The sequence below is a fragment of the Triticum aestivum genome, chromosome 1D (genome assembly GCF_018294505.1).
Source record: "Triticum aestivum cultivar Chinese Spring chromosome 1D, IWGSC CS RefSeq v2.1, whole genome shotgun sequence".
Lineage (NCBI taxonomy): Eukaryota > Viridiplantae > Streptophyta > Magnoliopsida > Poales > Poaceae > Triticum > Triticum aestivum.
In genome coordinates, this window is record NC_057796.1 from 61,732,383 (window position 1) to 61,758,760 (window position 26,378).

Consider the following 26,378-nt stretch of genomic DNA (forward strand, 5'->3'; position numbering starts at 1 on the left):
TGTTTTTGAAATATATCGAAAATTGATCAAGTTTTAAAGTCTTGACGCCAGGAGTCCAAATATATGAAAAGTTTCAAAACGAGTCTATAGTTTAAAAGATATGGTTGATTTAAATTGTGTAAGAGGAAATAAAGTATATGGATTTGTTCCGCAGGTAGAGTAAGAGGAGAGACTTGCATGCATACCGTCCCTGACAGAAGTTGTAGTTTAGGGTCCATTATGCTGCCACTGATTTAACTTAAAATAAAGATACAAAAAATATACTCCCTTCATCTGAAAATACTTGTTATCAAAATGGATAAAAAGAGATGTATCTAGAATTAAAATACGTCTACATACATCCCCTCTTATCCACTTTGATGACAAGTATTTCCGGATGAAGGGAGTACTAGTGCTATGCATATAGGTGGGCCATACAGTTTCATGAATCTGAAAAAATGGATGGCTTCAGAGCATCTCCAACAGTCGCGCAATGCGCGACGCGCTAAAAATCAGAATACAGTGCTGGGTGAGCCAGCTTTTGCGTGCGGTGGTGCGCTGGCTCCAGCGGCCGCCATAAAATAAAGCGCGCCCGCCAGCAGGCACGCTATATTTCATTTGTTTTTTTCTTTTACGCCTACTATGTGAACTACGATTCGATACATATTTGATTCCGATAGTAAAAATATGGAGATAGTTCGTCACATAGCCTGCTTCTACGATACAAAATAAAACGAAAAACTACTACTACTCGTCATTCTCTGACTCGGACTCTGCCTCGGTGATGTCCTCCTCCGACGTCTGAGATTTGGCGTTAAGGAACCGCTCGTCGCTGGAGTCCCAGGAGGACGCATCTCCTAGCGCGATGTTGTATTTAGCGACCGCCTTCCGCGTTCGCTTGTCCTTGCGATAGGCGGCTCGCTCCTCCCTCCTCTTCGCCCTCTCCATCCTCCTCTCAGCAAAGAACTGTTCCTCATTGATGATGTCTTGCGGGAAGCATTGGCTCCACAGCGCCATGGCTTCCTCGTCCATCTCGGCCAGGCTGAGACGGCGCTCCCGCCTTCGGTTCTTGCGACGATCCTCGTCGGTGATAAGCCTCGGGAAAGGCGCCAACTCCTGTGCCCGCTCCCGCGTCGCCACGTCGGCGAAGTTCATGTCCCAACAGGACCGCCGGAGGCGCCACGCCGCAGTGGCGTATGCGCGGGCGCCATCCTGGCCGGTGTCGAAGGTTCCGAGGCTAAGGCGCACGCCGCCGCCCGTCCGAATCTCGGCGGAGTAGTTGCCGGACGGACGCACGCGGACGCCGCGGTAGCCCGAAGCTCCCCGGCGGCGAGGCGGCATGGTGGCACGGTGGTGTCGTGTTGGCGGCAAGGAGAGAAAGCTGTAGAGGGAGCGATGAGAGAGCGGCAGAGGGCGTTGCAATTTTATAGGCGCGCCGGACGCGGTGCGCCAAATCTAGCGCGCGAGCTGCCGCCTTTTCCCGCGCGCAAGTTTCCCGCCACCGCTGGAGCGCGCGAAAACGTCTCACGCGTGCTAAAAAGCCAGTTTACCGCGCGCGTCTTTTGACGCGGCTGTTGGAGATGCTCTCGTGTAGATGACCTAACCGCGCAAAATGAGTTTGCGCCTCCTCGGGTAACCGTCTCCATCTTGGACGTCTGAGTCAATTAAGCCACTCCACTTGTTCTCAAGAACACTTCAACAAGTTCGGACTTGCCTTCAGGAAATCGACAACGACCAGCCCACATTAGATAGCTCAACCATTTTTCGTCAGACGATGGCATTCGCTGCTCGTCTGAAAAATCGTCGCCAATCCATCTCGACGATACGCGGGGAGAATGGAGCAAATCACCCCTCGAGTTGCTCTTGCTCCCCAGACAAACTGCAGCCGGATGCCATGGAATCCAGAGCAACGAGCACCAAAGCTCGTCTCCTCTTGCTCCTGCTACTGGCATGCACATGCGGCGCCGTCTCTCCCTCAAGCGAAGCTGCTGAAGCCAAAGCGCTTCTGACATGGAAGTCCACTCTGACGTTCTCCGACGCAAACGCCTCCTCTCCGCTCTCGTCATGGTCGCCGGCCAGCTTCCCGTGCGGTTCTTGGTCCGGCGTCGCGTGCAACGCGGCCGGCCGTATCGCCGCGCTCACGGTTCCTGGGGCCGGGGTCGCAGGCACGCTCGACGCCTTGGATTTCTCCGCGTTGCCGGCGCTCGCAAGCCTCAACCTCAGCGGCAACCATCTCGCGGGCGCCATCCCCGCCAACGTCTCCCTCCTGGCCTCGCTTGCCTCGCTCGACCTTTCGAGCAACAACCTCACCGGCGGCATACCGGCGGCGCTCGGGACGCTGCGCGGCCCGCGAGCTCTTGTCCTCCGCAACAACCCGCTCGGTGGGCGGATCCCGGGGTCCCTCGCCAAGCTCGCCGCGCTGCGGCGGCTGGACCTGCAGGCCGTGCGGCTCGTGGGCACGATTCCGACGGAGTTGGGGCGCCTGAGAGCTCTCACCTTCTTGGACCTGTCCAGGAACAGCCTCTCCGGCGAGCTGCCACCGTCCTTCGCCGGGATGGCCAAGATGAGGGAGCTCTACCTGTCAAGAAACAACCTCTCGGGTGTTATTCCTCCTGACCTCTTCACTAGCTGGCCTGAGGTAACTCTGTTCTTCCTGCACTACAACTCGTTCACCGGAAGCATACCGCCGGAGATCGGCAAAGCAGGCAAGCTGCGGTTCTTGGCGCTTGAGGCCAACAACCTTACCGGCGTCATCCCGGCGGAGATCGGCAGCTTGACGGGCCTCCAGTTTCTGGATTTGGGGAGGAACTCGCTATCCGGACCGATCCCTGCTTCTATCGGAAACCTCAAGCTGCTTGTCGTCATGGCTCTGTCCTTCAACGGCCTCACTGGCTTGGTGCCCCCTGAAATTGGTAGTATGTCCTTACTACAAAACCTTGATCTCAACGGTAACCAGCTCGAGGGTGAGCTACCTGCAACTATTTCATCGCTCAAGGATCTGTACAGTCTTGACTTCAGTAACAACAAGTTCACTGGTACAATCCCAAGCATTGCCAGTAAGAAATTGCTCTCAGCTGCCTTTGCCAACAATAGTTTCTTGGGAAGCTTCCCTCGGACATTTTGCCAAATCGCATCATTGGCACTGTTGGATTTATCTAGCAACCAATTGTCAGGGGAGCTCCCTAACTGCCTGTGGGACTTGGAGGATCTATTGTTCCTAGATTTGTCAGGCAATGGTTTCTCCGGGAAGGTTCCGTCAGCTGGGTCCGCTAATTTATCATCGTTGGAATCATTGCATTTGGCAAATAACAGACTCACAGGTGGGTTCCCAACTATACTGAAGAAGTGTAAGCAGCTCATTGTCCTTGATATCGGTGGGAACCACTTTTCCAGCCAAATTCCATCATGGATAGGATCAAGTCTTCCTTTCCTGAGGATTCTCCGGCTGCGGTCGAACTCGTTTAGTGGTAGCATTCCCTTGCAACTGTCACAGCTCTCCCATCTCCAACTACTCGACCTAGCTGCCAACCAATTTCCAGGTCCCATACCGCAGGGTTTGCTTGCCAATTTAACATCCATGATGAAACCACAGACAGAATTCAACATGACTTCACTAATCCACCAGCAAATTTTACATCTAGATGCTCAGATGAATTTTGTAGACCGGATCGATGTGAACTGGAAGATGAGGAGCTACACATTCCTAGGGACGATTGCACTTATGATAGGTATCGATTTATCAGGCAATTCGCTCTCTGGTGAGATTCCAACCGAGCTAGCAAATCTCCAGGGCCTCCGGTTTCTGAATCTGTCAAGGAACCATTTGTCAGGCCACATCCCTGAAAACATTGGTGATCTCAAACTTCTGGAATCCCTTGACTGCTCATGGAATGAATTATCTGGTGCAATTCCTTCGAGCATCTCGAAACTGCCGTCTCTTAGTTCCCTCAATCTCTCCAATAATAATCTCTCTGGCGAGATACCAACTGGGAATCAGCTACAAACACTGGACGACCCTTCCATTTACAACAACAATTCTGGGCTTTGCGGATATCCATTGGTCGCATGCTCCAAAGGTTCTTCGGCTACTGTGGAAACACGGGACACAGAACTTGAAACCGTGTATTTCTACTACTCTATAATTGCTGGACTCGTCCTTGGATTTTGGTTGTGGTTGGGGTCTCTAGTTTTCTTCAAGACGTGGAGGACTTATGTTTTCTGTTGTGTAGATCGCCTGCTTCAAGATAAGGTTATGAAAAGACGCAGAGCGTTTCGTTAATGTGTGTCTATATATCGTTATGTAGCCTTTGTACTTGAGTGTAGGATATGTATAGGATTCTACGTATATTTTTCTTTACTCTTTGTATCATATATAGGATCTGTATTCCTTAAAAATATATATGTTGTTGCATACTATCTCCATCTAGATTTATTGGCCCCTTCATATTTTGTGTCAAATTTTGACCGTAGATTGACTAACAAATGTATAAGTACGCCATAAAACTTATATTGTTCTTTATCAAAAAATATGGTGGGAAATGTAGTAGAAAAAAAATCCACGTCTAGGTCGGAGCCATGGTGCAATCGCTTTAAGTCCAAAGGGAGTAAGACCGTTCTTATTCATCCCTCTCTATTTAGTCTTCCCATGTATATGATGGGGTTATATATCTTGCCGGAAGGGGTACATAGCTCTTTTGACAAAGACCTCTCTCATTTTTTTTGGAAAGCGACGGATGGCCGACAAAAATATCTTATGGTCATGTGGGCCGATGTGTGCATGCCAAAAGACTTGGGCGAGATTGGCATTCTTGCGTCTCGTCGCATGAATGTAGCCCTTATGCTTAGATGTGTCTGACAGATACAACGTGGGGAGGGAAGGGTCTATGGTTGCAGCTGGTCTAGGGTAAGTATCTGTAGGGCGACACCTTCTTGCTTGTGAGCGCAGGGAAGGGTTTTGATTCTGAAAATTCATCCAGCAGATCAAACATGAGCTGCACTAGAATTTCTGGCTTGGCCCGTGGGTTGGAGGCGCTTCACTGTGTACGAAGTTCCCCAATGTGTTCGCTATGTGCTCGAATCCTCAATGCCATTAGTTTCCACGGCGCCCAAAGTGGCCAGTAGAACATCTTGTTCCTACGGACATTTGGGCCCATGGAGTCCATTGAGTGGGCCAACTTGTGGGCCGCCCTCCCGTCGGTGCTCGCAGATTATCCAGACACCTTGTCTTGGCGTTTGACCCCCTCCGGTATCTTCTCGGTTGGCTCGGCATACCACGCCTTATGCTAATGGTTGCCCCTGTTGTGGACTTTTCCACTATGGAAAGCGCCCATACCATTGAAGATCAAGATTTGTGTTTGGCAATTGCTACGGGATCACCTCCCATCTGGGACGGAGCTGCTCAAGCGGCACGACCTTGGTGATGGGTTGTGCCCCTTTTATGGTGTTGACGGGGACGCACATCTTTTGTTGCATTACGGTGATATTCCTGTGGAGCTTTGTCTGTGAGGCTCTAGGGTCTGATTGGGAGGCCCTAGACCTCCTATAAACTCGTACCAACTAGACTGGGAGGAGACGCCTCTTCTAGCTATGTTCGCGGCGCTAGCTTGGAATTTGTGGATGACGTGTAACAAGATGGTGATTGACCGGATCTTCCTTAGACGATCTGACTCTATCTTTAAATTCCTTGCATTTTTGCAGCATTCGCACCCGGTCTCTAGACAGTGGGATCGTGACCGGTTTGGATTCATCGTGGATACGTTGACTGCTATTGCACGCCGTCTTGCTTCGTCGTAGATCTGCTAAGCTTCCGGCCACTTGGTCTTTTTTCTTTTTTCTTTTTCGAGAGTACGTCTAAGTGTACCATAGCTTTATAGAAGGCAGAATTCAAGTATCAAAACACTGTCACTCACTTGGTGGTCTTTTTTTCATCTTTCTTTTTAGCTTTTTATGGGCATGTTTGAGTTGTTGTCCCAGCAGAGTACTCGATTTTCAGTGTGGTACTTGAACTTGTTGCATAGACATGTCGGTTGTTTTATTCATAATAAAGCGGGGCGAAAACCTGTTTTGAGAGTTGTTGTCGGTTCATCATGTGCAAAGCCATGGTCCCACGGATTTTTATAAATATTCTCTTCCTGTGTTCTTTTAGGGAATTGGTGGTGCAAATTTCACTGCACACTGGCAAGTATACGTGTCCAAAGAGAATACTGCATACAAGTCGGAGTCGCATGAGTCGAAACAAAAAGAACTGCTAAGACAAAGAAAGATGACGATTGATGATGGTTGTTGAACCGTCTCCCTCTTGGACGGCTGGGTCAATTAAGCCCTGCTTCACCCGTTCTCAGCGGTAAATTTGGACTTCCCAAACAAAATCGACAGCGACCAGACCGCATACACACCACATGCATACACAGCCCCAACAATTTTCCAGCAGAACCGCTGCCGGTCCATCTCAGTTCTCAAATCGCTCTCTGTTAATCATCGCGTGTTTTGACTTTTCCAAAACGTAATTTGCTTGGTTCTAAAGTTATCCAGAAGGTATCGCCTATCGGTCCATCACCTAGACCAAAATCGTAGTATGAAATTTCTGAATTCTCTCACTTTTTCGTTTGTCTGTTGTGTTTTATGTGCATTCCATGACTTTTTCCTCTCTTTTTTACCTGCTGTTAGACGTTGATTAAATCTCGTCACTGTGAAGAGCACATGGGAGAAAAAGATGTGAGTTTTAGTTGATTTCGGCTGACATGGTGTTGTTGGAGTTGAAGACTGCACTTCTATGACAAAACTACCATTCATCTGCTTGCTAACTTACATCTTACAAACAAGATTCTATGATCGGAACACTTTCAGTAGTACTCAAGAAGATCATCCTACCATAAACAATGGGAAAAAATGTTAAGATGATCCTTCACACCCTGCTGTTAATCACCTTGCCTGCACCCCACTAACCGACAGCTGATTCGTCGAGAACGGCGACTTGTCGGAGTTCGACATCAGAGACATTGATGACCCCGAGCTTTCGCTCTTCGCGTTCGACCCTTTTACGTTGATGAACGGAGGCTCGGTAGGCTTGGGCAGCACCCTATCCCCACTTCCCAGCATCTCCACCACCTTCCACATCGGCGGTCTGAGGTTCGGCGATGCCTGCGCGCACAGCAGCCCGACTTGGAACACCTTGAGAGCTTCCGCCTCCGAGCATTGGTCGCGGAGGTTCGGGTCCAGGAGCTCCATGAGGGTGCCGGCGTTGTAGTGCTTCCATAACTGAAAATGGAAGGATGTCAGCATCAGGTTGTCTGAAATGCTACAGTATGCTAGTACTTGACAACAGAGGTGAAATGGGAGAATGTACCTGAGACATGAGGGACAATCCCTCGGCCGATGACGCCACAGAGTTGTGGTTCTTGCGGCCGGTGACGATCTCAAGGACCAGCACACCATAGCTGTAGATGTCGGCCTTCTCCGTCAGCTGCCCGTGAACGATGTACTCCGGAGCCATATATCCACTGCAAAAATGTAGGCATGGTCGGTTCTATTTCTTCGGACACATTGCACAATTTATCGCAACATTTCCTTCAACCCTTGATCAGATTAGATGGCTTTTTTTTTTGGCGAGGTGACCAGATTAGATGTTTTGGACAAGTGAAACTTACAATGTTCCCGCGAGGCCGGTGCTGAGGTGGGTCTGATCTTCCATGAAGTTCCTGGCCAGGCCGAAATCGCCAATCTTAGGCCTGAACCTCTCATCCAACATCACATTGCTGGCCTTGATGTCCCTATGTATGATCCTGACCTCGGAGCCACTATGGAGGTATGACAAACCCTCCGCCGCCCCGAGGACAATCTCCGACCGCCGCTCCCAATCCAACGCGTTCTTCTTGAAAGCATCTGCATCAACAAGCATGGAAGATCAGTCAAAATGAAAATCCACCATTTGAAGTATGACATTTTTTTTTCAGAATGCAGGAGTTGTTTTTATTTTCTTACCAAAAAGGTAGTGATCGAGGCTGGTGTTGCAGAGGTACTCGTAGACGAGGAGGCTCTCAGGGCCCTCGACGCTGCACCCGAGGAGCTTGACGAGGTTCTTGTGCTGCACCTGGCTGACGAGCTTCACCTCGTTGAAGAACTGGTCGGTCCACTGCCGCGTGTTGAGGTAGAGCCGCTTCACGGCGATCTCCCGGCCATCCGGAAGCACGCCCTGTGATATCCATCATATTATCGGGATGTCAAATTCAGATGAAGCAAGCATTTCAAGAAAGATGATCAATGAAATTCAGTGTTGCATTGTGCCAAATGTGTGGTGTTCCAAATGACACGGCAATGCACCTTGTAAACTGAACCGTAGCCGCCCTGGCCGAGCTTGTTGATCTGATTGAAGTCATCGGTCGCCTTGCGCAGCTCCTCGTACCGGAAGCCGAGCTGCGACGACATGATGGTGCGGATGATCTCGCCAGAGCCATCCATGTCTACAAAGTGTCAGAAACTCTCGTCAGATCATAGTGCAGCATCAGATATTCAGATGTAGTAAGTGGTTGCAATTTTACAGTTTTGCATACCGTCGTGGAGGTCGTCTCTCCTGGGCCTCATTCGTGTCCAGATAAATACTATGCCGATGACAGCCATGGCGGAGAGGACGGATGCGAAGACGATGATGATTATGTGCCGGGCTGCCATGGATAATTCAGAAGAAGAAGAAAGATGTCATATTCATGGCGTTTCATACGGTTTTTTTTTTTTGCTGTTTTCAGGCTCTGAAACCTGAAATATCGGTACGTGAATGCGCCGTTGCTGTCAGCAGAATTCAGACACGACACGGCACGACACTTGGACCAAGAACGGAATTACGACCGAGAATGTGTGTGCTGTACTCACTGGATGACCCGCCGCCGCCGCCGGCTTTCGCCGGCAGGTAGAAGGGCTGCGTGGAGTACCTGACGACACAGCCGGCGTTGAGCCCGTACCCCTCGGCGGCGCCGGGAAGGCACTGCCGCACCACCCGGTCCCGCGCGCTCTCCGTGCATGCCGTGCACGCCGTGGCGTTCAGCGACCTCCAGCACTGCGCCGCCGCGTACACTCGCGCGCCGGTCGGCATCGCGGACGCCGACGCCGACCCGGCGTAGTAGTACCCCCTCGCCCCTGGCGCGGTCGCCGTGACGTTGCGCACCAGCGCGGCGGCCGCGGCCGCGAACGCCGGGGTTGCCGGCGCGGTGTCCTTGGAGCACAGGAACGTGTCGCCGGCGTCGGTGGCGGCGGCGGTAAAGTTGCCGGCGCCGTAGCGGAGGAAGCAGCCGTCGACGTAGATGCGGCCGCCGTCGGCCGGGAGGCAGTGGGGCAGCTTCACGCGGCTCTGCGCGTAGCAGAGCTGGCAGTCGGTCGGGGAGAGGTAGGCGAGGCACTGGCCGAGCCCGAAGACGGAGAAGTTGCCGGAGCCGGAGGAGGCGGCGCCGAAGCCGGAGCGCGTCACGTTCTGGTAGATGAGCTCCAGGGTGTTGACGAAGCTCACGTCGAACGACTCCGGGTCGGCCGCCTGCCTGGACCCGCACACCGTGTCCAGGATCGCCGGCGCCGCGACCGCGTCCGCGTGCGCGCCCGCGGCCACGACGGCGACGGCCCCGGCGAGGACGATGCACCGGAGCACGCCCGCCGCGGCCGGGAGAAGAGAGTGGCGGCCGCGGGGTCTTCCCGGACGTCGCTGCATGGCGGCGTGCTCGCGCACCTGCAGGCGTGCCAGCGCGTGCGTGCGTGCGTGCGCGCGGGTGGACGATTGTTTTGCCTCTGGGCGCGGCGGGTCTCCGGGTTTTGTACGGTGGCACGTTGCGGTGTGTCGTTTCTTTCTTTCAGGTCTGAACTGCTTCAAGTGGCCGGCTGCTAAGCTGCTATAGCTTATGTGGACTGATGTGAGACAGTTGAGGCCTTGAGGGCGTACGTGCCACATCATTCGGCACCGAAGTAAGTAAGCACGCAGTTATAAAAAAAAATCATGTGATCCACTCACATAATTGAGATCAAAATATCTAGTAACCTGTTAGAGCCATCTGATAGAACACGAAGTGTTCTTTTTCTTCTTCTTTTTTGCCGGAAAGATAGAACATGAAATCTATTGTAATACTACAAAAACGATGAGAAGATCTTAATTGGATGGTACACCGGTCTATATGAACATGACGTTCATGTACAAAAAGGGATGAAGGAATTGGATGGTGTCAACTGAGATTTTTTTTTTTCTAAAATGTTGAGCTATGTATCATGGTTTTCATAAATTTAAATCGTGTGAGAAACATTTTCTTATGTGCAAATCGACCCCATGACTTTTCTCATGTACAAATAGGGATGCTTTTTCTAGAAATAAATGAAACCAAAAGGCCATATATTAAGTAGCACAAACTCTTACAAAGGCATACTTACAAAAATTGATAAATACTCCCTCCGTTCCTAAATATTTGTCTTTCTAGAGGTTTGAAATGGTGACTACATATGAAACAAAATGAGTGAATTTACACTCTAAAATATGTCTATATACATCCGTATGTGATGACCATTTGAAATCTCTAGAAAGACAAATATTTAGGAACGGAGGGAGTACATCCAAATACCTGAGGGTGCCCGAAGTCTTGTTCCTCTTGCATTCATCAGCAGCTCCATCCACTTAGATGTACGCTAATCCGAGTTATGACCACTTCCTGGTTTAAAGTCGTACATATATGCATGCATGAAGCACACACAAATGCACGTTCCATGAAAAATAACCCATGAAGTTCTCTTCCGACTATCGAGGGGAATGTTACCACGCTTTTTCATTATTTTTGCAACGTTCTGTTTGGATTGTTCCTTTTAAATTCTTTTATTTGTTCTTGTACCTTTACAAAAAAATTAATTATATTTCTCAAGTCAATAAAATGCTATATTTTCAAGTCGATGGAAACATAGTTACCCCTAAACATGGACATTTTCGGGGTTGGGCCAGGTTTTGGGCTAGGCATTGGAAAGCTTGACTTGGGCATTGGAAAGCTTGACTTGATGAAATGCTATGCAAGACATCACCTAAAAGCCTAGAAAAATCAATATGTTTTGCATTTTTAATATTTTTGGTATAAATAAAGGTATTATTGAAGGAATTTTAAATATAATGGGAATTTCAAATGTTTCGGTTTTTTACGCTATTGAACTGTGCTCCGGCAATAACAATCATAGACTGCCCAACGCAAATCTAGGGCTTTTGCGTCGGGCTACCCATGTCGCAGTTTTAGTCAGATCACAAGATGATTTCGGTGAAGGATTTGGATCACCATTCTATGATATTTTCACGTGCTGCGATTTTGCTATTTTTCCAGTGGATACATTACTATATCAAAGTCATCGCCAAAAGAGTATATGGTGAGATTCATGAAGCACAAAGACTAACACTGTGTTCTTGTCAAGTCAATTTATTGGTTGTTTATACCCCCTCCGTTTTTATTTAGTCCGCGTATTAGTTTTAGTCAAAATCAAGCTTTGTAAACTTTGATAAAACTTGTAAAAAAAATATTAACATATACAATAACAAATCAATACCGTTAAATTTATTATTGAATGTACTTTCACATTATATAGATTTGTTATAGTAAATGTTTGTACTTTTTTCTATAAACTCGGTCAAACTTTGTGAAGTTTGATTTCAGTCGGCTCTAATATGTAGAGTTTTTTTTTTGAGACAATCTCACGAAGCTTTTATTAAATCGTCACAATGTTTACAGGGACGAAAGGAAGATTTCCGGGATGGCCTAACCAAACATGGCGGCCAATCCCTAGAGAAAGTGCATGGTTCGCTAAATTGTGAGCCTCAAAATTTGAGCTCCTAAATTCATGGCTAAAATTGCAAGAATCAAAAGACCACGAGTGATCTATTATTTCATGTATGATTGCTCCGTACCGAGAGGCATTTTCCTTCCGAATATCTTCAACCACCACTTTGCAGTCGGAAGCCACATGGATTCTCCGTAGATATTAATCATCTGATAGGGCAAGAGCTTCTCGAATTGCCAAGCCTTCTAGAGTTTCCGGTTCAGCAATATATCTGAAAACTAGCGCTGAGGCTCCCAAGAACTCTCCATCAACATTTCTGCTTATTGCTACCACGGCGCCGTATCTTCTATGCTGAGGTACAGCCGCATCAACATTCACTTTTGCACTGTCTTCGATCGGCGGCTGCCAAACTGTAGGTCTTGGGGCCCTAGTTACCACCGGCCTCGACGATATTGTATTCGCCACTTGTAGTTCATTCAAATATCGTGTGATGAAGCCCTGGATTGACAATGGTGATTGGAAAATATCCTCATGGATTGCTTTCCTTCTCGCTCCCTAGATTGCCCATGAAGTGACAACAAGCCGTACAAACTCTTCCTTGCTTAGTATCTCATGTAGTGCAAAAAGCCAGTCCTTCGAGCTCTCTTCTTGTCGATCGACCAGATGTTGGACAAGCTGTTTCGGAGCCAGCGCCCAAACACTGCTGGACATCGGGCAAGTAAGTAGTGCATGCCTCCATGTGTCCCTTGCCCCGCAAAGGTTACATGTTTCCTCTGTCGACATATGACGGTGTTTCAATAGCTCACCAGTAGGCATGGACTGCCTAGATAACCTCCACACAAACATCCTGAGTTTTGAAGGTACTTGGATGTGCCAAATGCTGCTCCATTGCTTGCTCTCATGCTGAACGTACGAAGATCCCTCGGCCTCATGCAACCATGCCTCCATGCTTAATTTTGTCCTCAAGATCATGCGGTACGCCGAGCGAACACTAAAAATTCCACGGGTTTCCTCATGCCATGCCTAGAAGTCTAATACTCTGCGTGTACATAGTGGGATCTTGAGAATTTCCTCATAATCAAAAGGAGTGAAAATAGACCGAACTAGTCCTTCATTCCAAGAGGAGGTAGAAGCATTAATCAGTTGAGCAACTCTAGCCGGCGGGTGCTGTACCAGGGATGTTATAGGCCTTTTAAAACTCTCCCTCGGGATCCAGTTGTGTGCCCAAATGTCCGTGGTTTCTCCATCTCCAATCCTCCTGATAATGCCCTGCGCCAATATGTCCCGGCCATCCAAAATAGCCCTCCAAATCTGCGATGGATGAGATCCCAGCTCAGCATCTAGCAAAGAGCAGTTTGGGAAGTAAACTGATTTGAGGATTTTTGAGCTTAGTGAGAGTTCTGACGTCATAGTCTGCCATGCCTGACGCGCCAGAAGCGCCATGTTAAAGATCTCCAGGTCACGGAAGCCGAGACCACCCATATGTTTCGGTCTAGTCATCGTGTCCCATGCCACCCAACTGGGCTTCCTCCTTCCCCACCAGAATTGCCTTATGATTGATGTGATGTTCTCGCATAGCCCTCTCGGCAATCTGAAGCATGCCATGGAATAAACAGGTATCGCTTGTGCCATAGACTTAATCAGTACTTCTTTTCCAGCTGAGGACAACAGTTTCTCCATCCAACCTTTAATCTTCTCCCATACTCTATCTCTCAGATATTTGAACGTTCCGTTCTTTGAGTGACCAACATCAGTTGGCATTCCCGATAACGATCAGACAAAGACTCATTTTGGACCTGTAGAGAGTTCTTCACCTCTGTTTTGGTGGGGCTGGACACCCTTTGCTGAAAAATATAGAAGATTTATCATGGTTTATCCTCTGCCATGATGCTTCGTAGTATTTATCTAGCAGGTTTGACACTGTAACTGCTCCCTCTACACTTGCCTTGAAAAGCAACAGGCTGTCATCTGCAAATAGGAGGTGATTAATAGTTGGAGCCATGGGGGCCACCTTGATACCTACTAGTGATGACTGAGAACTGGATTTCAAGAGGCACGAAAGGCCCTCTGCTGCAATCAAGAATAAGTAGGGGGAGATTGGGTCTCCCTGCCGGATTCCTCTAGTTGGTTTGAAAGAGTCAAGCTTCTCACCATTAAAAAGAACTAAAAATGAGACAGATGATACCATAGCCATGACTGTGTTGATCCACTGTTCTGCAAAACCGAGTTTAGTCATGATAGTTCTCAAATATGTCCATTCTAGCCTATCATAGGCCTTCATCATATCCAACTTCAGAGCACAAAAGCTATTGGATTTCGCCCTGGACCGCTTCATAAAATGCAGACATTCATAAGAACAAATGATGTTATCTGTAATTTGCCTCCCTGGCACAAAAGCGGACTGCTCTTCCGATATTATATCAGGTAAGATGATCTTCAACCTATTAGCGACCACCTTGGATGCTATCTTGTATAACACATTGCAAAGACTTATAGGTCTAAACTGGGATAAAATAGTGGGATTCGTTACCTTCGGTATAAGAACCAAAACTATGTCATTAATGCATTCTGGGCTTTCTTCTCCACGGACTATACTTAGGACTACCTTGGTGACCTCGTCACCACATACATCCCAATGTCGCTGATAAAGGGGGCAGGAAACCCACCCGGGCCCGGCGCCTTGGTAGGAAACATTTGAAACAAAGCATTTTTTACCTCTTCGTTGGTGTACGGAGCACAAAGGGAGGCGTTCATATCATCGGTCACCTTCAGCGGGACATGCTCAAGCACCTCTTCCATATTGTGAACCCCCTGTATGGTATACAAGTTTTGATAAAACATGTTTGCCATGTCCCTTAGTTCTGCCGGATCAGAGATGACAACTCCCAGTGAGTTTTGTAAGGCTTTTACCATATTTTTCTTTCTGCGAATGCTAGCTCGAAGATGAATGAATTTGGTATTTTTGTCTCCAGCCGAAAGCCACTCAATTCTCGCCTGTCGCCACATGATCTCCTCTCTGTGATACATCTCGATCAGCCGTTCGTTGATTTTTAATTTCAACGTGAGAAGGTCCAGTCCTTAATGGATCACCCCTGAGCTCCTCAAGAATTTGCTTCAGATTTTTAATCTCCTTCCTGACACTTCCGAAAGTATCCTTGCTCCATCTGGCCAGCCCGCCTGCAAGAGTACGCAGCTTCTCTCGCATTTGTTCAACAGTATTGCATGGTGGTCCTAAAGCCCATCCCTCTGTCAAGAACGGTCGGAGCCCCTCATGTGTCTCCCACATTATCTCATACTTGAAAAGTCTCTTTCTACTTTCCGTTGCTTTGCTTCCATAATCAAGCAAGATTGGTGAGTGGTCTGAGGTGACACACGTAATATGTGTGACTGAGGCCAAAGGGAACCTCGCCATCCAGTCCGCATTCACCATTGCTCTATCCAGTCTGCATCGTGTATAACTGCCCCCAACAACCTTCTTTTCAAAAGTCTAAAAATTGCCCTTAAAACCTATGTCAAGCAGCATGCAAACATCCGTAGCATCCCGGAAGGCCTGGATCTGAGCGTTACTACGCTCTCCCACTCCCTCATGTTCATTCGTACGTAAGACTTCATTAAAATCGCCTATACACAGCCAAGGGAGAGTGCTCAAAGTACTGATTTTTTTAGCACCTCCCACCTTTGGTGTCGAAGGTGTGTCTGCGCCTCTCCATAAACACGAGTCATCCTCCATATTTCCTGTTCGTTCTCCTCAACCGACACATCTAAATGATAATCAGAGTAGCCAAGGATCTCCACTTTTATTGAATTGTTCCAAAACAGCCCAATACCATCACTTCTACCACGACTATCAACAGCATAAGATTTATCGTAACCAAGAGTACTAGCTGAAGCTTCTACCCTAGCTCCTTCAATTTGTGTCTCAACTATACACAGTAGGGTAGGGGCAAATTGCCTCGCGAAATTGCGACGCTCACAAACTGTCGCAACGTTTCCCGCGCCACGGCAGTTCCAACATAAGGCACTCATTGACCTCGGCGGCGCCCATCGGGGCCCGCCAACGTTGGTTCTCCTTTTCCCTGTACTCCAGTCTTGGCCATGGTGTTCTTTTCCATCATCTGTTTGTAGTTTTGTCCTCTTGGGATCCTGTTTACCACTTGGGCTCGGAGGAACAGCGGGGGCTGGAAGCGCCAAGGTAGTCTGCTGTCCCTTACTTGCAACGACAGGGTTTCCTGCCGGCAGCACACTCTGTGTCGCCGCTGACTCTGAACCCCTCTTTCTGTTATTCTCTGCCTTCTTCTTCTCAGCATCCCTATCTTCCTCGTGATCCTCATTAGAACCATCATCGGCATGATGTGGCTTGTACTGTGGACTCCTTTCTTGGCCACCTAACCGGAGATCAATCTAGGAGATGCTAGCTACGAGAGAGAGGGAGTGCATCTTCATACCCTTGAAGATCGCTAAGCGGAAGCATTACAAGAACGCGGTTGATGGAGTCGTACTCGCGGTGATTCAAATCGCGGAGGATCCGATCTAGCGCCGAACGGACGGCGCCTCCGCGTTCAACACATGTACAGCCCGGGGACGTCTCCTCCTTCTTGATCCATCAAGGGGAGAGGAGAAGTTGAGGGAGAACTCCAGCAGCAGGACGGCATGGTGGCAATGGAGCTCGTGGTTCTCCGGCAGAGCTTCGCTAAGCACTACGGAGGAGGAGGAGGAGTTGGAGGAGGAGAGGGCTGCGCCAAGGGAAGGGTGTGGCTGCCCTCCCACCCCCTCACTATATATAGGGGGAAGGGGAGAGGGGGCCAGCCCCTCTAGATGGATCTAGAGGAGGAGGCGGCGGGAAACCCTAGATGGGTTTGGGCGCCCCCACCCCTAGGAAACTTGCCCCCCAAGCCGGGAGGGGCGGCTGCCCTAGGGGTGGCGCCCCCACCTCTCCTGGTTACGTGAGAGGGGTTGGGAGGGGCGCACAGCCCCTTAGTGGGCTGGTTTGCCCCTTCCCCTTGGCCCATAAGGCCCCCCAACGCTTGCCGGTGTTGGGGAACGTAGTAATTTCAAAAAATTTCCTACGAACACGCAAGATCATGGTGATGCATAGCAACGAGAGGGGAGAGTGTTGTCCACGTACCCTCGTAGACCGAAAGCGGAAGCGTTAACACAACGCGGTTGATGTAGTCGTACGTCTTCACGATCCGACCGATCAAGTACCGAACGTACGGCACCTCCGAGTTCAGCACACGTTCAGCTCGATGACGTCCCTCGAACTCCGATCCAGCCGAGTGTTGAGGGAGAGTTTCGTCAGCACGACGGCGTGGTGACGATGATGATGTTCTACCGACGCAGGGCTTCGCCTAAGCACCGCTACGATATTATCGAGGTGTAATATGGTGGAGGGGGCACCACACACGGCTAAGAGATCAATAGATCAATTGTTGTGTCTATGGGGTGCCCCCCTGCCCCCGTATATAAAGGAGCCAGGGGGAGGCCGGCCGGCCCTTGTTGGCACGCCAGGAGGAGGAGTCCTCCTCCTAGTAGGAGTAGGACTCCCCTCTTTCCTACTCCTACTAGGAGGGGGAAAGGAAGGGGGAGAGGGAGAAGGAAAGGGGGGCGCCGCCCCCCTCTCCTAGTCCAATTCGGACCAGAGGGGGAGGGGGCGCGCGGCCCCTCCTGGCTGCCCCTCTCTCTCTCCACTAAGGCCCATAAGGCCCATTACTTCTCCGGGGGGGGGGGGGTTCGGGTAACCCTCCGGCACTCCGGTTTTCTCCGAAATCACCCGGAACATTTCCGGTGTCCGAATATAGTCGTCCAATATATCAATCTTTATGTCTCGACCATTTCGAGACTCCTCGTCATGTCTGTGATCACATCCGGGACTCCGAACAACCTTCGGTACATCAAAACATATGAACTCATAATATAACTGTCATCGTAACGTTAAGCGTGCGGACCCTACGGGTTCGAGAACTATGTAGACATGACCGAGACACGTCTCCGGTCAATAACCAATAGCGGAACCTGGATGCTCATATTGGCTCCCACATATTCTACGAAGATCTTTATCGGTCAGACCGCATAACAACATGCGTTGTTCCCTTTGTCATCGGTATGTTACTTGCCCGAGATTCGATCGTCGGTATCTCAATACCTAGTTCAATCTTGTTACCGGCAAGTCTCTTTACTCGTTCCGTAATACATCATCTTGCAACAAACTCTTTAGTTGCAATGCTTGCAAGGCTTAAGTGATGTGCATTACCGAGAGGGCCCAGAGATACCTCTCCGACAATCGGAGTGACAAATCCTAATCTCGAAATACGCCAACCCAACAAGTACCTTCGGAGACACCTGTAGAGCACCTTTATAATCACCCAGTTACGTTGTGACGTTTGGTAGCACACAAAGTGTTCCTCCGGTAAACGGGAGTTGCATAATCACATAGTCATAGGAACATGTATAAGTCATGAAGAAAGCAATAGCAACATACTAAACGATCCAGTGCTAAGCTAATGGAATGGGTCAAGTCAATCACATCATTCTCCTAATGATGTGATCCCGTTAATCAAATGACAACTCATGTCTATGGCTAGGAAACATAACCATCTTTGATCAACGAGCTAGTCAAGTAGAGGCATACTAGTGACACTCTGTATGTCTATGTATTCACACAAGTATTATGTTTCCGGTTAATACAATTCTAGCATGAATAATAAACATTTATCATGAAATAAGGAAATAAATAGTAACTTTATTATTGCCTCTAGGGCATATTTCCTTCAGTCTCCCACTTGCACTAGAGTCAATAATCTAGATTACACAGTAATGATTCTTACACCCATGGAGCCTTGGTGCTGATCATGTTTTGCTCGTGGAAGAGGCTTAGTCAACGGGTCTGCAACATTCAGATCCGTATGTATCTTGCAAATTTCTATGTCTCCCACCTGGACTAAATCCCGGATGGAATTGAAGCGTCTTTTGATGTGCTTGGTTCTCTTGTGAAATCTGGATTCCTTTGCTAAGGCAATTGCACCAGTATTGTCACAAAAGATTTTCATTGGACCCGATGCACTAGGTATGACACCTAGATCGGATATGAACTCCTTCATCCAGACTCCTTCATTTGCTGCTTCCGAAGCAGCTATGTACTCCGCTTCACACGTAGATCCCGCCACGACGCTTTGTTTAGAACTGCACCAACTGACAGCTCCACCGTTCAATGTAAACACGTATCCGGTTTGCGATTTAGAATCGTCCGGATCAGTGTCAAAGCTTGCATCGACGTAACCATTTACGATGAGCTCTTTGTCACCTCCATAAACGAGAAACATATCCTTAGTCCTTTTCAGGTATTTTAGGATGTTCTTGACCGCTGTCCAGTGATCCACTCCTGGATTACTTTGGTACCTTCCTGCTAGACTTATAGCAAGGCATACATCAGGTCTGGTACACAGCATTGCATACATGATAGAGCCTATGGCTGAAGCATAGGGAACATCTTTCATCTTCTCTCTATCTTCTGCAGTGGTCGGGCATTGAGTCTTACTCAATTTCACACCTTGTAACACAGGCAAGAACCCTTTCTTTGCTTGATCCATTTTGAACTTTTTCAAAACTTTGTCAAGGTATGTGCTTTGTGAAAGTCCAATTAAGCGTCTTGATCTATCTCTATAAATCTTGATGCCCAATATATACGCAGCTTCACCGAGGTCTTTCATTGAAAAACTCTTATTCAAGTATCCCTTTATGCTATCCAGAAATTCTATATCATTTCCAATCAACAATATGTCATCCACATATAATATCAGAAATGCTACAGATCTCCCACTCACTTTCTTGTAAATACAGGCTTCTCCAAAAGTCTGTATAAAACCAAATGCTTTGATCACACTATCAAAGAGTTTATTCCAACTCCGAGAGGCTTGCACCAGTCCATAAATGGATCGCTGGAGCTTGCACACTTTGTTAGCTTCCTTTGGATCGACAAAACCTTCCGGTTGCATCATATACAACTCTTCTTCCAGAAATCCATTCAGGAATGCAGTTTTGACATCCATTTGCCAAATTTCATAATCATAAAATGCGGCAATTGCTAACATGATTCGGACAGACTTAAGCATCGCTACGGGTGAGAAGGTCTCATCGTAGTCAATCCCTTGAACTTGTCGAAAACCTTTCGCAACAAGTCGACCTTTATAGACAGTAACATTACCGTCAGCGTCAGTCTTCTTCTTGAAGATCCATTTATTTTCAATGGCTTGCCGATCATCGGGCAAGTCAACCAAAGTCCATACTTTGTTCTCATACATGGATCCCATCTTGGATTTCATGGCCTCAAGCCATTTTGCGGAATCTAGGCTCACCATCGCTTCTTCATAGTTCGTAGGTTCGTCATGGTCTAGTAACATAACCTCCAGAACAGGATTACTGTACCACTCTGGTGCGGATCTTACTCTAGTTGATCTACGAGGTTCAGTAATAACTTGATCTGGAGTTTCATGATCATCATCATTAACTTCCTCACTAATTGGCGTAGGTGTCGCAGAAACTGGTTTCTGTGATGAACTACTTTCCAATAAGGGAGCAGGTACAGTTACCTCATCAAGTTCTACTTTCCTCCCACTCACTTCTTTCGAGAGAAACTCCTTCTCCAGAAAATTTCCGAATTTAGCAACAAAATTTTTGCCTTCGGATCTGTGATAGAAGGTGTACCCAACAGTCTCCTTTGGGTATCCTATGAAGACACATTTCTCCGATTTGGGTTCGAGCTTATCAGGTTGAAGTTTTTTCACATAAGCATCGCAGCCCCAAACTTTAAGAAACGACAACTTTGGTTTCTTGCTAAACCACAGTTCATAAGGCGTCGTCTCAACGGATTTTGATGGTGCCCTATTTAACGTGAATGCAGCCGTCTCTAAAGCATAACCCCAAAACGATAGCGGTAAATCAGTAAGAGACATCATAGATCGCACCATATCTAGTAAAGTACGATTACGACGTTCGGACACACCATTACGTTGTGGTGTTCCGGGTGGCGTGAGTTGTGAAACTATTCCGCATTGTTTCAAATGTAGACCAAACTCGTAACTCAAATATTCTCCTCCACGATCTGATCGTAGAAACTTTATTTTCTTGTTACGATGATTTTCAACTTCACTCTGAAATTCTTTGAACCTTTCAAATGTTTCAGACTTATGTTTCATTAAGTAGATATACCCATATCTGCTCAAATCATCTGTAAAGGTGAGAAAATAACGATATCCACCACGAGCCTCAATATTCATCGGACCACATACATCTGTACGTATGATTTCCAACAAATCTGTTGCTCTCTCCATAGTTCCGGAGAACGATATTCTCCACATAGTGACGTTTGGTAGCACACAAAGTGTTCCTCCGGTAAACGGGAGTTGCATAATCTCATAGTCATAGGAACATGTATAAGTCATGAAGAAAGCAATAGCAACATACTAAACGATCGAGTGCTAAGCTAATGGAATGGGTCAAGTCAATCACATCATTCTCCTAATGATGTGATCCCGTTAATCAAATGACAACTCATGTCTATGGCTAGGAAACATAACCATCTTTGATCAACGAGCTAGTCAAGTAGAGGCATACTAGTGATACTCTGTTTGTCTATGTATTCACACAAGTATTATGTTTCCGGTAAATACAATTCTAGCATGAATAATAAACATTTATCATGAAATAAGGAAATAAATAATAACTTTATTATTGCCTCTAGGGCATATTTCCTTCGGCCGGGGCCTCCGAAAACCCCTTTCGGACATGCTGGCCATAGCCTGGTACCCCCGGAACAATTCCGGACTCCAATACCCTTCGTCCAATATACCGATCTTCACCTCTGGACCATTCCGGAGCTCCTCGTCATGTACGGGATCTCATCCGGGACTCCGAACAACCTTCGGTAACCACATACTATTTCCCATAACAACTCTAGCGTCACCGAACCTTAAGTGTGTAGACCCTACGGGTTCGGGAACCATGCAGACATGACCGAGACACCTCTCCCGCCAATAACCAATAGCGGGATCTGGATACCCATATTGGCTCCCACATGTTCCACGATGATCTCATCGGATGAACCACGATGTCGGGGATTCAATCAATCCCGTATACAATTCCCTTTGTCCATCGGTATGTTACTTGCCCAAGATTCGATCGTCGGTATCCCCATACCTTGTTCAATCTCGTTACCGGCAAGTCTCTTTACTCGTTCCGTAACGCATGATCCCGTGGCTAACTCATTAGTCACATTGAGCTCATTATGATGATGCATTACCAAGTGGGCCCAGAGATACCTCTCCATCATACGGAGTGACAAATCCCAGTCTCGATTCGTACCAACCCAACAGACACTTTCGGAGATACCTGTAGTGCACCTTTATAGCCACCCAGTTACGTTGTGACGTTTGGTACACCCAAAGCATTCCTACGGTATCCGGGAGTTGCACAATCTCATGGTCTGAGGAAACGATACTTGACATTAGAAAAGCTCTAGCAAACGAACTACACGATCTTGTGCTATGCTTAGGATTGGGTCTTGTCCATCACATCATTCTCCTAATGATGTGATCCCGTTATCAATGACATCCAATGTCCATGGTCAGGAAACCATAACCATCTATTGATCAACGAGCTAGTCAACTAGAGGCTCACTAGGGACATGTTGTGGTCTATGTATTCACACATGTATTACGGTTTCCAGTCAATACAATTATAGCATGAACAATAGACAATTATCATGAACAAGGAAATACAATAATAACCATTTTATTATTGCCTCTAGGGCATATTTCCAACAGTCTCCCACTTGCACTAGAGTCAATAATCTAGTTCACATCACTATGTGATTGTAATGAATCCAACACCCATGGGGTTTGTTCATATCTCGCTTTGTGAGAGAGGTTAATAGTCAACGGGTCTGAACCTTTCAGATCCGTGTGTGCTTTACAAATCTCTATGTAATCTTGTAGATGCAGCTACCACGCGCTACTTGGAGCTATTCCAAATAACTGCTCTACTATACGAATCCAGTTTACTACTCAGAGTCATCCGGATTAGTGTCAAAGTTTGCATCGACGTACCCTTTACGACGAACTCTTTTACCACCTCCATAATCGAGAAAATTCCTTAGTCCACTAGTTACTAAGGATAAGTTCGACCGCTGTCATGTGATCTATTCCTGGATCACTCTTGTACCCCTTGACTAACTCATGGCAAGGCACACTTCAGGTGCGGCACACAGCATAACATACTGTAGAGCCTACGTCTAAAGCATAGGGGACCACCTTCGTCCTTTCTCTCTCTTTTGCCGTGGTCAGGTCTTGAGTCTTACTCAATACTCACACCTTGTAACACAGCCAAGAACTCCTTCTTTGCTGATCTATTTTGAACTCCTTCAAAATCTTGTCACGGTATGTATTCATTTGAAAGTACTATTAAGCGTTTTTTATCTATCCTTATAGATCTTGATGCTCAATGTTCAAGTAGCTTAATCCAGGTTTTCCATTGAAAAACACTTTTCAAATAACCCTGTATGCTTTCCAGAAATTCTACATCATTTCTGATCAACAATATGTTAACAACATATACTCATCAAAAATTCTATAGTGCTCCCACTCACTTCTTTGGAAATACAAGTTTCTCATAAACTTTGTATAAACCCAAAATCTTTGATCATCTCATCAAAACGTACATTCCAACTCCGAGATGCTTACTCCAGTCCTTAGAAGGATTGCTGGAGCTTTGCATACTTGTTAGCATATTTCAGGATTGACAAAACCTTCTGGCTGTATCACATACAACATTTCCTCAAGAAAATTGTCGAGGAAACAATGTTTTTGACATCCTATCTGCAAGATTTCATATATAATGCAGTAACTGCTAATATAATTCCAATAGACTCTTAGCATCGCTACGAGTGAGAAAGTCTCATCGCAGTCAACTCCTTGAACTTGTCGGAAAACATCTTAATGACAAGTCAAGCTTTCTTAATGGTGACACTTACCATCATTGTCCGTCTTCCTTTTAAAATCAATCTGCACCCAACAGCCTTACGACCATCAAGTAGTTCTTCCAAAGTCTATACTTTGTTTTTATACATGGATCCTCTCTCGGATTTTATGGCCTCGAGCCATTAGTTGGAATCCGGGCCCACCATCGCTTCTTCATAGCTCGTAGGTTCATTGTTGTCTAGCAACATGACTTCCAAGACAGGATTACGTACCACTCTAAAGTAGTATGCATCCTTGTCGACCTACGAGGTTTGGTAGTGACTTGATCCGAAGTTTCATGATCACTATCATCAGCTTCCACTTCAATTGGTGTAGGCGCCACAGGAACAACTTCCTGTGCCCTGCTACACACTAGTTGAAGTGACGGTTCAACACCCTCATCAAGTCTCCACCATCCTCCCACTCAATTCTTTCGAGAGAAACTTTTCCTCGAGAAAGGACCCGTTTCTACAAACAATCACTTTTGCTTCCGGATCTGAAATAGGAGGTACCAACTGTTTTGGGTATCCTATGAAGATGCATTTATTCGCTTTGGGTTCAAGCTTATCAGCGTGAAACTTTTTCACATAAGCGTCGCAGCCCCAAACTTTCAAGAAATGACACCTTAGGTTTCTCTAAACCATAGTTCATACGGTGTCGTCTCCACGGAATTGCGTGGTGCCCTATTTAAAGTGAATGCGGTTGTCTCTAATGCCTAACCCATAAACGATAGTGGTAATTCGATAAGAGACATCATGGTATGCACCATATCCAATAGGGTGCAGTTATGATGTTCGGACACACCATCACACTATGGTGTTCCAGGCGGTATTAGTTGTGAAACAATTTCCACAATGTCTTAATTGTGTGCCAAACTCGTAACTCAGATATTCATCTCTATGATCATATCATAGACATTTTATCCTCTTGTCACGACGATCTTCAACTTCACTCTGAATTACTTGAACCTTTCAATAATTCAGATTTGTGTTTTATCAAGTAAATATACTCAGCATCTACTCAAATTATCTGTGAAGTAAGAACATAACGATATCCACTGCGTGCCTCAGCACTCATTAGATTGCACACATCAAATGTATTACTTCCAACAAGTTGCTCTTTTGTTCCATCTCACTGAAAACGAGGCCTTTCAGTCATCTTGCCCATGTGGTATGATTTGCATGTCTCAAGTGATTCAAAATCAAGTGAGTCCAAACGATCCATCTGCATGGAGTTTCTTCATGCATATATACCAATAGACATAGTTCGCATGTCTCAATCTTTTCAAAAACGAGTGAGTCCAAAGATCCATCTACATGGAGCTTCTTCATGTGTTTTATACCAATATGACTCAAATGGCAGTGCCACAAGTATGTGGTACTATCATTACTATCTTATATCTTTTGGCATGATCATGTGTATCACTACGATCGAGATTCAATAAACCATTCATTTTAGGTGCAAGACCATTGAAGGTATTATTCAAATAAACAGAGTAACCATTATTCTCCTTAAATGAATAACCATATTGCGATAAACATAATCCAATCATGTCTATGCTCAATGCAAACACCAAATAACAATTATTTAGGTTTAACACCAATCTCGATGGTAGAGGGAGCATGCGATGATTGATCACATCAACCTTGGAAACACTTCCAACACATATCGTCATCTCACCTTTAGTTAGTCTCCATTTATTCCGTAGCCTTTTATTTCGAGTTACCAACACTTAGCAACCGAACCGGTATCTAATACCCTGGTGCTACTAGGAGTACTAGTAAAGTACACATTAATATAATGTATATCCAATATACTTCTGTCGACCTTGCCTGCCTTCTCATCTACCAAGTATCTAGGGTAGTTCTGCTTCAGTGACCGTTCCCCTCATTACAGAAGCACTTAGTCTCGGGTTTGGGTTCAACCTTGGGTTTCTTCACTAGAGCAGCAACTGATTTGCTGTTTCATGAAGTATCCCTTCTTTCCCTTGCCCTTCTTGAAACTAGTGGTTTTACTAACCATCAACAATTGATGCTCCTACTTGATTTCTACTTTCGCGGTGTCAAACATCGCGAGTTGCTCAAGGATCATCATGTCTATCCCTGATATGTTATAGTTCATCACGAAGCTCTAATAGCTTGGTGGCAGTGACTATGGAGAACCATCACTATCTCATTTGGAAGATTAACTCCCACTCGATTCAAGCGATTGTAGTACTCAGACAATCTGAGCACATGCTCAACGATTGAGCTTTCCTCCCTTAGTTTGCAGGCTTAAGAAACTTGTCAGAGGTCTCATACCTCTTGACGTGGGCACTAGTATGAAATCCCAATTTCAGTCTTTGGAACATCTCATATGTTCTGCGACGTTTCAAAAACGTCTTTGGCGCCTCAATTCTAAACCATTAGCATTACGCACTGAACTATCACGTAGTCATCAAAACGTGTATGTCAGATGTTCGCAACATCCACAGACGACGCTCGAGGTTCAGCACACCGAGCGGTGCATTAAGGACATAAGCCTTCTGCGCAGCAATGAGGATAATCCTCAGTTTACGGACCTAGTCCGCATAATTTCTACTATCAACTTTCAACTAAATTTTCTCTAGGAACATAT

The 26,378-nt window shown here is 46.7% G+C and overlaps 2 protein-coding genes across 2 annotated transcripts; one reads left to right on the forward strand and one right to left on the reverse strand.

Annotated features, from left to right (window-relative positions):
* Window positions 1–1,694: 1,694 nt before the first annotated feature.
* On the forward strand, window positions 1,695–5,772 carry LOC123180300 (receptor-like protein 46). Its single transcript, XM_044592317.1, has 3 exons — window positions 1,695–4,228; window positions 4,838–4,882; window positions 5,677–5,772. The coding sequence occupies exons 1-3, from the start codon at window positions 1,754–1,756 to the stop codon at window positions 5,770–5,772; spliced, it is 2,616 nt and encodes an 871-aa protein (XP_044448252.1). The 5' UTR covers window positions 1,695–1,753.
* A 1,084-nt stretch (window positions 5,773–6,856) lies between these two features.
* Window positions 6,857–9,727, reverse strand: LOC123165265 (cysteine-rich receptor-like protein kinase 2). Its single transcript, XM_044582896.1, has 7 exons — window positions 8,845–9,727; window positions 8,529–8,639; window positions 8,299–8,438; window positions 7,960–8,170; window positions 7,626–7,860; window positions 7,325–7,478; window positions 6,857–7,236 (listed from the first exon to the last, which is right to left on the reverse strand). Exons 1-7 carry the CDS (start codon window positions 9,668–9,670, stop codon window positions 6,901–6,903), a joined length of 2,013 nt encoding a protein of 670 aa, XP_044438831.1. The 5' UTR covers window positions 9,671–9,727; the 3' UTR covers window positions 6,857–6,900.
* Between the last annotated feature and the right edge of the window lie 16,651 nt (window positions 9,728–26,378).

Bases quoted from the DNA above. Each gene is read 5' to 3' on its own strand.
- LOC123180300 (XM_044592317.1), top strand. From the start codon at position 1,754: ATGGCATTCGCTGCTCGTCTGAAAAATCGTCGCCAATCCATCTCGACG. The intron at 4,229-4,837 runs GTTATGAAAAGA...TGTGTCTGACAG, and splicing joins ATCGCCTGCTTCAAGATAAG to ATACAACGTGGGGAGGGAAG. The intron at 4,883-5,676 runs GTAAGTATCTGT...GCATTTTTGCAG, and splicing joins ATGGTTGCAGCTGGTCTAGG to CATTCGCACCCGGTCTCTAG.
- LOC123165265 (XM_044582896.1), bottom strand. From the start codon at position 9,670: ATGCAGCGACGTCCGGGAAGACCCCGCGGCCGCCACTCTCTTCTCCCG. The intron at 8,640-8,844 runs GTGAGTACAGCA...TATCCATGGCAG, and splicing joins CGGCGGCGGCGGGTCATCCA to CCCGGCACATAATCATCATC. The intron at 7,237-7,324 runs GTACATTCTCCC...TTCCATTTTCAG, and splicing joins GATTGTCCCTCATGTCTCAG to TTATGGAAGCACTACAACGC.